Source organism: Cygnus olor, chromosome 29 (genome assembly GCF_009769625.2).
Source record: "Cygnus olor isolate bCygOlo1 chromosome 29, bCygOlo1.pri.v2, whole genome shotgun sequence".
Lineage (NCBI taxonomy): Eukaryota > Metazoa > Chordata > Aves > Anseriformes > Anatidae > Cygnus > Cygnus olor.
The window spans coordinates 1,740,453-1,755,125 of record NC_049197.1 but is presented as its reverse complement, the minus strand read 5'-3'; the positions used below and the strand labels follow the sequence as shown (position 1 = coordinate 1,755,125).

The window sequence follows — 14,673 nt, the reverse complement described above, 5'->3', positions numbered from 1 at the left end:
AAAAATCACTGGAATTTGAAAAGGAAAACCAAGAGAAACTAGAGACAGAAAATAGGTAACTTCAAATGCTATTGGCCTCAGCTGAAAGGTGAGAAAAACAAGGAAAGGGAAAACTAGAACTGTTACTAAACCAGATGCCATCCTCCATTGACTTGCTGAAAACGGACTGAAATATGTTGTAGGAATTAACCAAAAACACAGAATATCATTCAATTTGGAAAACTACTGGTGGGGACATGGGAGTTGAAATAGTGAGGGGAAAGGGGGACATATGGGAGTGGGGGCACATGCGAGTGAAAATGGGGGGCACGCTGGGGGGCACGGGGGATTCTCTTCTCAGGGAGCCTGTTGGTTGTGCTCCCAGATGGCTGCACGACGGCGGTGTTGTAGCGCAGGTTTGCGCTTTTGTTCCAAAGGGCAAAGTGACAGCGGAGCCCAGCAGAGCCTTCTCTTTGAGGCCCCTGAAGCTCTCCTGCAGGCAGCCAGGAGGGGACAGCTCACCCGAGGCCACACCTGAGGAGAAACAAGGTGCTTGTGGCAGAGCTGGGTGAACGATGGCGGCAGCAGGCATGGTGGGCCTGCAGCAGGCTTCCAGAAGCAGCGATGATGTGAAATCCGTCACAGCTGGCACAGACCGCTGCCCCGAGCCCACCTGGGCCGTTGGTCCAAAGGGGAAACTGGAAAGCCAAGCAGCTCGTAGCAGGGAGCAGAAGCTTCACAAGTTACAGGCTGAGCAGCCTTTCCACAAGCCAGGTAAAGCAGAGTCATGGTCACCATTGTGACCAAGAATGAAGGAAAAAGGATGCTCCAAACCGAGGTGTGGAGCTGGCCACGCTGTGCTCTCACCCCTAGAGATTCACCGGCGCATGCACGCGCAGAGCTGACATCCCTTGGAGAACACTCATGCTGCTTGCTCACTTGACTTGCTCTTCATTACCACTCGCACACATGCAGGCAACCCCCCATCTGCTCAAGGTGCCGGCTGCCCCTTAATTTCCCCACAGCTGCTCCTCCCCTAAACATTGTGTCAGCCCTTTAGGATCCCACACGGCTTTTCCATTGCGTCCCACGAGGCGTCCCACCACTGGGCAGCCAGCTCCCCCCACAGTCAGAAGGGTGACCCGAGGGCCCACGGCGATGGGTTCCATGCCTGGGCAGTGGGGCTGGTGGCTCTGCTGGGACAGCCCCAGGAGGGACCGGGACAAGGTGCCCATTCTGCTGGAGTCCTTGGTTTGGGTTCCCGCTGCCATGGTGCCTTCCTGTGCCCCACTGGACTTGTGTGGGTGGGCCTTTGCTGGGCGGATGGCCCCTGCGATGGGCCTGGCAGGAGCCCGGCAGGGACTTGTCTGGGCTCCCCCTGACGCTGCCGTCCCTCTGAGCTCCTCGGTGGGTGAGCGTAGGAGCTCCCACCACACCACCCAGACCCTTCCCCATCATTCCCAGCCCCCTGGCGACTTTTTCAGTTGGGATCCAGCCACCCCCCTAGACCCTGCCTGGTCATACCATCCCCACCATGGTGGGTGTGGTGTCCTGGGTCTGCCTGGGATGGACTGGACTGCCTGGGATGGGCCCCACAGCAGCCCATACAGCACTATGCTCTGTACTTGTAGCTAGAACTGACTTGATATTGCACCAATGTGTTTTGTCTACCGCTGAGCCGTGCTGGCACAGCATCAGGCCTCCCACAGCGCCCTCCCTCTGCCACCCCCCAGCCCCAAATCCAGTCGGCTGGCTGTGAGCAAGAGGTGGGGAGGGGGCATTGCCAGGGCAGCTGACCCAAAAAGACCAAAGGGATAGTCCATACGGCGACGTCACACTCAGCAATAGAAGCTGTGGAAGGGGAGGGAGAAGGGGGAAGACACAAGGGACACAGATTCCTTGGTCAAGACCTTTATTTATTCCTCCGTTTCTTCTTTCTTCTCCTGCTGCAAAACGTCACTTCATCATCGCTATCCTGCAGGAGATCACGTAGCTCTGGAGGCACAGTTGTCACCAGGTCGTCGTCTGAAACTTCTTCCACCAAATTAGAGGGGACAAATCCTCTTGTGCCATCCGTCAGCTCTCCCACAAACCAGCCGTCTTCATCCATGTCTCCATAGACATAAATGAATTCTCCCGCAGTCAGAGGAAGCTCTTCTTCGGGGTGCTCATTAGGACCCTCAAAAGGATCGTAGCTATATCGAGCTAAAAATTTTCGAAGTTTTAGCAATTCTTGTCCCGAGGACTGCGGGATGAAGGACACATGCTCCGCTCCTGATTCTCCGTTCCCACCCTCAGGGCCCTCTTCACGGTTGCAAAGGTCATGGGACTGCTCTGCATAGGCCTGTGCTGTGGGAGAAGATGTCACCTGTGGTAGTCCTGAACCGATACGGTTGGATTTTTTTCTTTTTTCTTGCTCAAGTTGCTGAGAGAGCAGCTCACATTGTTGACTTTGGTGCTGATACTGTTTCTCTAATTCTCTCAGCTGCGCTTGAGACACTTGCGCGTCTTCCTCATGTGTCCTCCTTTGCTCTGCCCAAGCCCTCTGCAAATGCTCAACTTCCTCTTTTTTCGTCTGCAGCAGTCGCTTTGTTTCCTCGAGGTCGTTCTCCTGTTGTTGCCTTCGTTCTGCCAGTTGTCTCATGGCTTTCAGTTCACAATCCAGATCTTTCAGTTGCGTTTGAAGATGTCTGGCCTCTCTGATGGCAGAACTTCGCTGCTCTGTCACTTGCACGAGTTCCCCCTTCAGAGCAGCGTTGTCAGACCGAACCTCCTCTATCCGCTCCTTCTGCCCACGGAGCTGAGAATTTTCTTCTGCGTGTCTGGCATTTTCATTTATCATCTCTGCTAGACGCACTTTCAGCTCCTCGTACCTTTTCTGCAGTCTTGAGCGTTCCTGATGCAGGTTCTTGTGAGGCCTAAGTTTTTTCCCAGCCTCGGTTTCCAATTGCCCTCTCTGCTGCTGGTCGACCTGCTCTGTCTTTGCAGCAGTCTTTCCAGATTTCAAGGCGATCTCTTTCAGTTGCCTGTCTTCTTCTTGCAGGTGCTTGGTAAGGAGGCCTAGCATATTAGTCTTCTGCTGGAGCCTCTCCACCTCCTCCCTCAGTTCCAGAGACCTTTTCTTCCTCAGAAGGCGGGTCTCCTCTTGAAGGACACTGCATTGCCTCTGCAGGTCCTCCAGGGCATGCTGCAGATGAGCTTTCTCCTCCAGCAGCTGGCTCTCTCCACTGCCAGGTGGACAGGCCTCTTGTTGCGCTGCGACCTGAACAGCCACGTCTGTGACCGCCCGCCCGCAGCTCTTCCCTTCTCCCTGGAGGTGAGCGTCTTTGAAGCTGGAGTGGGTTGTCTGCTGCCCTCCTCCACCAGCAGCACCAGATGCACCGGGGCGCTTCGAAGAGCAGGTCCCGGTGGTCCCTGTGCCCAGGCGAGTCTGCAGGCGGTGCCAGGCTGCAGCCCTGTCTTCGCTGTGGGAGGCAGGCGGCCGCCCCTCAGCCTGCTCCAGGATGTACTGCTGGAAGAGTTTTCTCTGCAGTTCCAGCTCATTCTGGAGGTTTAGGATGTGGGCGGTCTGCTTGCTGTCCTTCCGCCACTGGAGCTGCCTGTGGACCTCCTGCAGCTTGCTGCGGGCCTCGCTGCTGCTGCTGCAGCCGTGCTTCACCAGCTCCTCGGCCAGCTCCTGCTGCAGCTCCCGCGCCTGGCGGATGGCGTCGTCCCGCTGCTGTCGGAGCAGCTCCTGTGCCTGGCGCCACCTGGCCTCCTTCTCACGCAGCAGCTGACGGATCTCTGTTGCCCGCTGCTTCTGGCTCAGCTCCCACAGCTGCTGCAGCTCCCGTGCCCGTTGCTGCTCCCATCTGGAGCGTAGCTTCTCAGCCAGAAGCTGCCGCTCCTGCTCTGCTGTCTTCTTCATCTCACAGATTTCATCAGCAAAGCGGCGGTGCAGCTCCTGGGAGCGGAGACGCTCGGCCTCCAGCTGGGCCTGCAGCGCCTCCAGTTCCTGCGTGTGCTCCTCCCGCTGCACAGGCCTGCTGGGGGGTCGCGCTGGGCCCCGACGGGATGAGGGGTGACTGTACGCCACGGGCCCCTGGCCCACACCACCCCGGATCATGGCTTAAGGAATGAGAATGCTGAACGGTCACCAAATGCTGCCAGCAATAGCCACCAGCGATCGCACGGCCTGGACCTCTGAGGGACAGCAGCCTCTGAGCCCTCAGCAGACACTGGCTCCCAGCACCGTGCAGCAGCAGAGGTCGCCTCTGCCACTGGCCCGGCCTGGGCGAGCGCGGCCTTATATAGTGTCCTGGTGATGACGTCATAAAGGAGGGGTGACGTCATATGGCCTTACATGGTGTGTGCCCGCCCAAACACACCCCGACAGCCTCAGCACAAGGGGTGCAGAGGAGGGATGCGAAGGGTTGTTAACGAGTGCAGACGGAGCCCCCGCGCAGGTGCACAACGAGAATCTGTCTGTGAGGCCTCAGGCATGGGCACAGCTCATGGGTCTGGACCATGTCTGTCCTTTAGTGTGGGAAGCGTGGTAGTGATGACATACAGCATTATACAGCCATTAGCATTTGCTAGTTGGCCGGTTCACAGCTGCTCTTTTACTGATCACATCCGTAGGGATCTGATGACATCCATCTTGCCAATTTATTCCTAAAAAATGCATTTCCAGTGCACATCCTTTCACCTTATTCTGTTTAACATGAGAAAAGCAGCCATCCAAAATTGTGTTATTTTCTCCCCTTTCTCAAAAGCATCCTCTCCTGTGTTGCCCCACACGACGATGTCTTCAACGTACTGCAGGTGTTGAGGAGAAATATTTCTTCACTGAAAGAGCTGTGAAGCGTTGGAACAGGCTGCCCAGGGAAGCGGTTGAGTCACTGGTAGCTTAACGGTTGGACTTGATGATCTTGGAGGTTTTCTCCAACCTCAGGGATTCTATGATTCTATGAGGTGCTGACAGGAGCAGAGCAGACACGTGGCTTGCAAAGACGATTGTGTTGTCACTGGTGGCTCAGTGATACCTCGGTGATAAAAGGCAGAGCAGGGAAAATGTGGGCCCCCTCTGGAAGGAGACAGGAGGAGGCTGAGGCACTCAGCAACTTTTTTGCCTCGGTTGTCATCGGCAAGCGCTCCAGCCACCCCGCCCAACTCCCCGAAGGCAAAACCAGGGACTGGGAGAATGAAGAACTGCCCAGTGTAGGAGAAGATCAGATTCAAGACCATCTAAGGAACCTGAAGGTGCACAAGTCCATGGGACCTGATGAGCTACATCCATGGGTCCTGAGGGAACCGGTGGACTTGCTAAGCCACTGTCCATCATATATGAGAAGTTGTGGAAGTCTGTTTAAGTAGTTCCCACTGACTGGAGGAGGGGAAACATAACCCCCATTCTAAAAAAGGGAAAATGGAAGACCTGCGAGCTACAAGCCTTCCTCCCTCTGTGGGGGTGCAGAGCCTTCATCACCCTCAGGCGGGAGGCAGAGCAGAGGCAGGGCCGGGCTGGCCGGGCTGGATTCTTTCCAGGAGATCCCTGTCTGTTCTGTACCGGGGAGCCCAGAACTGGACACAGTACTCAAGAACCGGATTCAGTCCTCAGAACTGCATACAGCACAGTTCTCCCCGACTGCGTGCCCCGGGTGCCCCCAGCCCCACGTGGCCCCTCAGGTATGTGTGTACCCCCCCAGCGCTCATCTGCGTGCGGAGGGAGCCGAGCCGCGACGGGACGCGCCCGGCCAGCGAGGCCCTGACGGCGCCGCCGGGCCCAGCCTTGGGCCGCGCTCCCGGTCCCGGTCCGCTGAGGATCGCGGCCAGCACCTGGCCCCCCCCAGGGCTTCCCCGTTCCCTCCCCCCCCCGGGGCCGTGACTTGGCTCCCGCAGAGCTGCCATGCACAGGGCAGTGCTGAATAACGGGCCCAGGTTATGCATATGTAGAGGCTTATTGTGAAACTTCATGCATATGTAACTCTTTATTGCATATAACCATGGCAAGTTGCCGCGTCGTGAGAGCACGACTCACGACTTTGTTGAGACAACCCCCCGTGCTGCCCAGTTCCGAATAAACGTCCAGAGAAGGGCAACGAAGCTGGTGAGGGGTCTGGAGAACAAGTCTTACGAGGAGCGGCTGAGGGAGCTGGGATTGTTCAGCCTGGAAAAGAGGAGGCTCAGGGGCGACCGTATCGCGCTCTATAAGTACGTTAAAGGAGGCTGTAGCGAGGTGGGGGTTGGTCTGTTCTCCCATGTGCCTGGGGACCGGACAAGGGGGAATGGGCTAAAGTTGCGCCAGGGGAGGTTTAGGTTGGGTATTAAGAAGAACTTCTTTACCGAAAGGGTTGTTAGGCATTGGAACGGGCTGCCCAGGGAAGCGGCTGAGTCACCATCCCTGGAGGTCTTTAAAAGACGTTTAGATGCAGAGCTTAGCGATATGGTTTAGTGGAGGGCTTGTTAGTGTTAGGTCAGAGCTTGGACTCGGTGATCTTGGAGGTCTCTTCCAACCTAGATGATTCTGTGATACTTTACAATCTTACTGATTGTGGAGTCCGTTTTCCGCAAGTCAGCTGCCCTGGAGCAGGATTGCGAGGAGGCGGGGGCTGACAGCGTGGAGGGCGAGGAGGAGGGGGAGTACCAGTGCCTTGTCTGTTCTGCCAGCTGCACCGCGAGCTGCTCATTAAAAGCCCGATCTGCATCATCCTGCCTCTCGCTTATTGTCCCAACACACTCTGCTTCACGCTCACCCGGGCAGGACCCCCAGCTGACGATACTGGGGGGGGCTTCCTGTGTGGTGGGGGCTGTCCTGGAGGGGGGCATGCTGGCTGGCGGGGGGCACCTTGGGTGGGTTGGGGGCTGCGCCTACTGTGAGTGGGTTACATGGTGCTGGGCTGTCTGCACAGCGCCTGGGCTGGGGGCTGAGCCCTCCCCCGTGCCGACACCCGGGGAGGGGGAGGGGGGGCTGGAAGGGGGACCGGGCCCGTTATTCAGCGCTGCCCCGTGCACGGCGGCTCTGCGGGAGCCAAGTCACGGCCCGGGGAGGGGGGCGAGGACGGGAAAGCCCGGGGGGGGGGGCAGGTGCTACCCCCCGCCGTCCCCGTTCGCGCCTGAGCGGCAAATAAAGGCTGGAGCCCGGGGGCGGCGCTGTCGGGGGCGGCACCGGGGGCCGGCACCGCGGGCCGGGAGCGGGACCGGGAGCGGGACCGGGGCCGGGGCCCGTCCCGCGTCCGCCGCTATCCCACAGTCCCCAGGGGCGCTCTGCCCGCCGCCTCCTCTCTGTGGTCGGCCACTCCTTGCCGGGCGGCTGATAGGGGCGGTGCTTGAGCGGCGCCGACCAATCCCGACAGCGCCGCCGGCGTCGGGAAGCCTCCTATTGGCCGGCCCCGCGCCGCGCGGGGACCAATCCCCGCCGCCGTCGGTTTGGAAACCGGCGGCGGGCGGCGCGGGGCCCGTAGAAGGGTCCCGGCGGGGCCGGGCGCAGGGTGCGGAGCCCCCATGGCGTCTCGCGGCCCCCCCGGCGGCGGGGAGCCCCGGGCCACGGAGCCCCGCGGGACGCCCCCGTTCCGGGCGGACCCGGCGGCGCTGGCCGCGATCCTCAGCGGACCGGGACCGGGAGCGCGGCCCAAGGCTGGGCCCGGCGGCGCCGTCAGGGCCTCGCTGGCCGGGCGCGTCCCGCCGCGGCTCGGCTCCCTCCGCACGCAGATGAGCGCTGGGGGGGCATTTGGTGACCGTTCAGCATTCTCATTCCTTAAGCCATGATCCGGGGTGGTGTGGGCCAGGGGCCCGTGGCCTACAGTCACCCCTCATCCCGTCGGGGCCCAGCGCGACCCCCCAGCAGGCCTGTGCAGCGGGAGGAGCACACGCAGGAACTGGAGGCGCTGCAGGCCCAGCTGGAGGCCGAGCGTCTCCGCTCCCAGGAGCTGCACCGCCGCTTTGCTGATGAAATCTGTGAGATGAAGAAGACAGCAGAGCAGGAGCGGCAGCTTCTGGCTGAGAAGCTACGCTCCAGATGGGAGCAGCAACGGGCACGGGAGCTGCAGCAGCTGTGGGAGCTGAGCCAGAAGCAGCGGGCAACAGAGATCCGTCAGCTGCTGCGTGAGAAGGAGGCCAGGTGGCGCCAGGCACAGGAGCTGCTCCGACAGCAGCGGGACGACGCCATCCGCCAGGCGCGGGAGCTGCAGCAGGAGCTGGCCGAGGAGCTGGTGAAGCACGGCTGCAGCAGCAGCAGCGAGGCCCGCAGCAAGCTGCAGGAGGTCCACAGGCAGCTCCAGTGGCGGAAGGACAGCAAGCAGACCGCCCACATCCTAAACCTCCAGAATGAACTGGAACTGCAGAGAAAACTCTTCCAGCAGTACATCCTGGAGCAGGCTGAGGGGCGGCCGCCTGCCTCCCACAGCGAAGACAGGGCTGCAGCCTGGCACCGCCTGCAGACTCGCCTGGGCACAGGGACCACCGGGACCTGCTCTTCGAAGCGCCCCGGTGCATCTGGTGCTGCTGGTGGAGGAGGGCAGCAGACAACCCACTCCAGCTTAACAGACGCTCACCTCCAGGGAGAAGGGAAGAGCTGCGGGCGGGCGGTCACAGACGTGGCTGTTCAGGTCGCAGCGCAACAAGAGGCCTGTCCACCTGGCAGTGGAGAGAGCCAGCTGCTGGAGGAGAAAGCTCATCTGCAGCATGCCCTGGAGGACCTGCAGAGGCAATGCAGTGTCCTTCAAGAGGAGACCCGCCTTCTGAGGAAGAAAAGGTCTCTGGAACTGAGGGAGGAGGTGGAGAGGCTCCAGCAGAAGACTAATATGCTAGGCCTCCTTACCAAGCACCTGCAAGAAGAAGACAGGCAACTGAAAGAGATCGCCTTGAAATCTGGAAAGACTGCTGCAAAGACAGAGCAGGTCGACCAGCAGCAGAGAGGGCAATTGGAAACCGAGGCTGGGAAAAAACTTAGGCCTCACAAGAACCTGCATCAGGAACGCTCAAGACTGCAGAAAAGGTACGAGGAGCTGAAAGTGCGTCTAGCAGAGATGATAAATGAAAATGCCAGACGCGCAGAAGAAAATTCTCAGCTCCGTGGGCAGAAGGAGCGGATAGAGGAGGTTCGATCTGACAACGCTGCTCTGAAGGGGGAACTCGTGCAAGTGACAGAGCAGCGAAGTTCTGCCATCAGAGAGGCCAAACATCTTCAAACGCAACTGAAAGATCTGGATTGTGAACTGAAAGCCATGAGACAACTGGCAGAACGAAGGCAACAACAGGAGAACGACCTCGAGGAAACAAAGCGACTGCTGCAGACGAAAAAAGAGGAAGTTGAGCATTTGCAGAGGGCTTGGGCAGAGCAAAGGAGGACACATGAGGAAGACGCGCAAGTGTCTCAAGCGCAGCTGAGAGAATTAGAGAAACAGTATCAGCACCAAAGTCAACAATGTGAGCTGCTCTCTCAGCAACTTGAGCAAGAAAAAAAGAAAAAAATCCAACCGTATCGGTTCAGGACTACCACAGGTGACATCTTCTCCCACAGCACAGGCCTATGCAGAGCAGTCCCATGACCTTTGCAACCGTGAAGAGGGCCCTGAGGGTGGGAACGGAGAATCAGGAGCAGAGCATGTGTCCTTCATCCCGCAGTCCTCGGGACAAGAATTGCTAAAACTTCGAAAATTTTTAGCTCGATATAGCTACGATCCTTTTGAGGGTCCTAATGAGCACCCCGAAGAAGAGCTTCCTCTGACTGCGGGAGAATTCATTTATGTCTATGGAGACATGGATGAAGACGGCTGGTTTGTGGGAGAGCTGACGGATGGCACAAGAGGATTTGTCCCCTCTAATTTGGTGGAAGAAGTTTCAGACGACGACCTGGTGACAACTGTGCCTCCAGAGCTACGTGATCTCCTGCAGGATAGCGATGATGAAGTGACGTTTTGCAGCAGGAGAAGAAAGAAGAAACGGAGGAATAAATAAAGGTCTTGACCAAGGAATCTGTGTCCCTTGTGTCTTCCCCCTTCTCCCTCCCCTTCCACAGCTTCTATTGCTGAGTGTGACGTCGCCGTATGGACTATCCCTTTGGTCTTTTTGGGTCAGCTGCCCTGGCAATGCCCCCTCCCCACCTCTTGCTCACAGCCAGCCGACTGGATTTGGGGCTGGGGGGTGGCAGAGGGAGGGCGCTGTGGGAGGCCTGATGCTGTGCCAGCACGGCTCAGCGGTAGACAAAACACATTGGTGCAATATCAAGTCAGTTCTAGCTACAAGTACAGAGCATAGTGCTGTATGGGCTGCTGTGGGGCCCATCCCAGGCAGTCCAGTCCATCCCAGGCAGACCCAGGACACCACACCCACCATGGTGGGGATGGTATGACCAGGCAGGGTCTAGGGGGGTGGCTGGATCCCAACTGAAAAAGTCGCCAGGGGGCTGGGAATGATGGGGAAGGGTCTGGGTGGTGTGGTGGGAGCTCCTACGCTCACCCACCGAGGAGCTCAGAGGGACGGCAGCGTCAGGGGGAGCCCAGACAAGTCCCTGCCGGGCTCCTGCCAGGCCCATCGCAGGGGCCATCCGCCCAGCAAAGGCCCACCCACACAAGTCCAGTGGGGCACAGGAAGGCACCATGGCAGCGGGAACCCAAACCAAGGACTCCAGCAGAATGGGCACCTTGTCCCGGTCCCTCCTGGGGCTGTCCCAGCAGAGCCACCAGCCCCACTGCCCAGGCATGGAACCCATCGCCGTGGGCCCTCGGGTCACCCTTCTGACTGTGGGGGGAGCTGGCTGCCCAGTGGTGGGACGCCTCGTGGGACGCAATGGAAAAGCCGTGTGGGATCCTAAAGGGCTGACACAATGTTTAGGGGAGGAGCAGCTGTGGGGAAATTAAGGGGCAGCCGGCACCTTGAGCAGATGGGGGGTTGCCTGCATGTGTGCGAGTGGTAATGAAGAGCAAGTCAAGTGACAGCCATGTCCCAGTGGGCAGCAGTGGCCATGTCACCATGATGTCACCATGGTGTGTCATTGTGACACAGCTGCCTCGAAGGGTATAAAGAGGGCTGCTCCCTGTGGTGGGGAGCTTATCTGCAGGAGAGCCTCGGTCCTGCTACATCTGGTTTTTGGGAGTGCTGACGAGCCATACAATGTCTGCCGTGCAGGGGAAGGCCGCCAAATTGGGAGAAGAGGGTGAGGGCAGAGTAACCTCCCCAGAGACCGCACAGCCCGCAGGCGGGCGAGGGGGTGAACAGGGCTCTGTGTGAGGCTGCAAGCGGTGAGGGGCAGGCAGGAGCCCCCCCCAGCTGCCTCGGCGCAGTGCCTGGCCTCTACTTGTCTTGGGGCCGCGAGGGAGGGCCGTGTGGGGCAGCCATGTGTGCTGCTGAGGCTGGCAGGGGGGGCAAAGGAAAGGGGTCCCAGGGGCTGTGGGCACTGGTAACATCACAGGGTGGGATGCTGACATTGGAGGTGGCCTCACAGAGGCCCACGGGTCGAGCAGCCCTGTGCACGCTGTGCAGGTGCAGGTGCAGGCACGAGGGGGGGTAATGAAGGGGTCTTGAAGCACATGTAGGCCCACAACCCGGAGCTGACGGAGATGCAGGACTCAAAGGATAGGGAGCTGCTGGCGCTGCAGGCTGAGCCCATGGCCATGCTCCTCACGCTGTGCTGGCTTGTGATGTGCAGGTGAAGCCATGGAGGCAGAGGCTGCGAAGGGGTCCCTGGAGTGTGCGGAGGAGTCCCTGGAGTGTGCGCAGGGGTGCCACGAGAACATGGCAGAGGTCTTGGCACAGGTCGCTCAGGCAAGGGCTGATCTGGAAGCGGTGCTGGAGGAGTTCTTCAAGGTCCGTAACCCAAAGGCAGAAATCCAACAGGGGCAGGGCAGAGCTGCTGGGGAGCGGTGCGATCCCCAGACTGCCTTAGTGCTTGCTACCCTGGTTCTGGCCTGGCCTTGCAGAGCCCTGGGGATAGACTGGGGATGCCCTTTCCCACCCTGACTCCATGCAATGTGTCCCGGTTGCTTTGCAGTGCGAACGGAGACGTGCAGAGCTGGAAGAGGCTGTTGCCCAAAGAGCCAATATCAACAAGGTCCTGAGGGCAGGAGGGAGGGGAGATCAACATGTTTGGGGGGGGGGGGTGAAGCCCCGTCCAAGCATGTGTGGCATAGTCTCACAACCTGGTCCTTTGCTTCTCCAGGCACTGACGGAAGAGATTAAGCACCTCCGGGAGAGAAAGGAGGTTTTCAAAACACAAACTGCCAGGTGAGTGGGGACAGGGCCCTGACCCCGGCCAGGGGTAGATGGTGGGGAGGATCTCTACAGCTTCCAGGCACCTGTGTCACAGACAGTTTGGGGGCTCCTTTCAGCTCCTCATGGCTGCTCTGGAGAGCCCTTTGCCTTCTCCTAAGCAGCTCCAAGCATCTTTGAGCAACTCTTGACTCCTTTTAGCAATGCTGCACGACTGTGAGCAGCTCCCAGCCTCTTGTCAGAGCCCCCCGCACCCCCAAGGCCCGGGGCAGAGAGGAGGCAGAGGGTGCAGGGGGGGAGTGTGGGTTTGTGCCGTGCTGGGACAATGAGATGCCTCGTCCCTGCTCCAGCAGAGGCTGGGCAGCACCCTGAGCCCCTCCTGGCCACCTCAGTCACGGGGGAAGTCCTGGCCGAGGTCTCTTCTCACAGCCCAGAAACTCTGTGGTGTCTGTAGCAGGGGGAAGAGGATGCAGGCGGCCGAGCTGCCCAAGACTTCGATGCAGGAGATCGTGGCTGCGCAGCTGGTAAGAGCTATCCCCCTACTGTGGGCCTGCGGGTGAAGGGAATGAGGAAACAGACTCCAAGACAGTTGAGAAATGGAGTCCCTTTACCATTCCAATGCCAGACGTTATATAGCTTTCTGAGCCAGCTACACGCGCTGCACGCGGCTAGCGGGCGTAGTTACAGACTTCTGATTGGTGCATTCCTTTTGATCATGCGTAGCCCTCTGTAAGCCCGTCCGAGCCTAGAAACTTCTTCTTAACCCTCAGTGCACCGCCGTATCAATCAGCTCCAGTTTATCACTGAACAGGTCACCCATATGCGGGGGGAGGGTCTGGACTCGGCCCCCGAGGACATGGGGCCATTCACCTCAGTGGGAACGAGGGAGGGGGTCTGAGCGCCCCCAATGCCTTCCCTGTCTCACGTGCCCTAACACATGGCCCTGCTTCGCCTTGTCCTGTAGGATGAACAGTTGGCGTCAAGGAGGCACCGAATCAGTACTTGGCTGCGGTGAGTTGCTCTCGGAGGTCGTGGCTCCCTAGGCATTAGGCAGCTTTTGACTTCTCCAGGATGAACTGCTTCAGCATTTCTTTGTTTCCTGGGTTGGGGAAGCAGGTGGGGTGTGGATTTCAGGCCCCGTTGGCCCTCAAAGTACAACAGAGCTAAGAGGGATAGGCAGGTTCCTCACCCCAATCCTGAGCGGCATCTGTTGCTCCCAGCATGGCACAGGGTCCCATGGCAGGGTTAAAAGAGGATGGTTGGAAAGAGCTAAGACAAATTTATCCCTGGCTCTATCTGAACCTTCTTTTGTTCTGCAGGAGACTTCTGCTGTCCTTTGGCGGCCTGCAGCTCGCCTTCCTCATCCCGGTCCTGCTGAAGAGGGACATCCTCCACTGGATCCTTCCTCCAGGGCTGGCATCTGCCCTTGGAAGCCACCCACCACGACCCTTTCTCTTCTAACCCTACCAATAAACTGTGGCCCTTTATCAATAACCCTACCGATAAACTGTGGCCCTTTATCAATAACCCTACCGATAAACTGTGGCCTTTTATTAGTGGGGAAGGGCCTGCGCAGACATTCTGCACGGCTGGTGCTGACTGCATGATGCTGCTGGGCAGTTGGTGGCCCGCTGGGTTTTTGATGCACCCCATTGTGAGCGATACAAAACAGCAACAAGAATCCCAGCTCAGAAATCTGTGCTTGTCCATGTGTTGCAAAAGGAATTATGCACTTCACTCATAAGAGAGAAGCAGCAATAGATTTACTGCTGAAAACAGTGATGGAGCAAAGCCAAATATGCCTGCTGAATGTCTGCTTGGCAGCTTACCAGTGTGTGGGGCTAGCAGAGGGCATCAAACAGACCTCAGTGTGACCACAAGTCAGCCCAGCCTTACAGGGTGCAGTGCACACGGGGGCCTGGCACACCCCATCATTATCTGGGCACTACTGAGCGCACAACTCACACATGCTGGCCTGCTGTACGAATGAGAGGTCTGTTGGGCCTGCTGGGAACCTCTTGTCCCAGTGCGGGAAACGTTTCTTGGCGCGCAACCTCAAGTCTCTTAGTGAGTGGGGCTACATCTGGCTGGTGGCCAGTCACTAGCGGTCTTCCCCAGGGCTCAATTCTAGGGCCAATTACATTCAACATGTTTATCAAAGATCTAGGTGCAGGAGAGGAATGGGTCCTCAGCAAGTTTGCCAATGACACTAAACTGGGAGGCACTGTTGACTCCGTGGAGGGCTGAGAGGCTTTGCAGAAGGATCTAGATAGATTGGCACACTGGGAGATTAGTAACGGCATGAAGTCCAACAAAGGAAAATGCCAGGTGCTGCACCTGGGACAGCGTAATGCTGGATGCAAGCACAGGCTGGGAGACGAGTGGCTGGAGAGCAGCTCAGCAAAAAGGGCTCTGGAGGTGCAGCTCCACAGCAGGCTCAGCGTGAGCCAGCAGCCAAGTCCTGGCAGCCAAGAGGGCAAAATGCATTCTGGAGTGCATTCAACCCAG

General features: G+C 58.6%; 1 protein-coding gene across 1 annotated transcript; it reads right to left on the bottom strand.

Moving 5' to 3' along the window:
- Window positions 1-1,744: 1,744 nt before the first annotated feature.
- LOC121061044 (peripheral-type benzodiazepine receptor-associated protein 1-like) lies at window positions 1,745-4,803 on the bottom strand. The gene has a single exon (XM_040539335.1). The coding sequence runs from the start codon at window positions 4,082-4,084 to the stop codon at window positions 1,892-1,894; it is 2,193 nt and encodes a 730-aa protein (XP_040395269.1). The 5' UTR covers window positions 4,085-4,803; the 3' UTR covers window positions 1,745-1,891.
- Window positions 4,804-14,673: the final 9,870 nt, after the last annotated feature.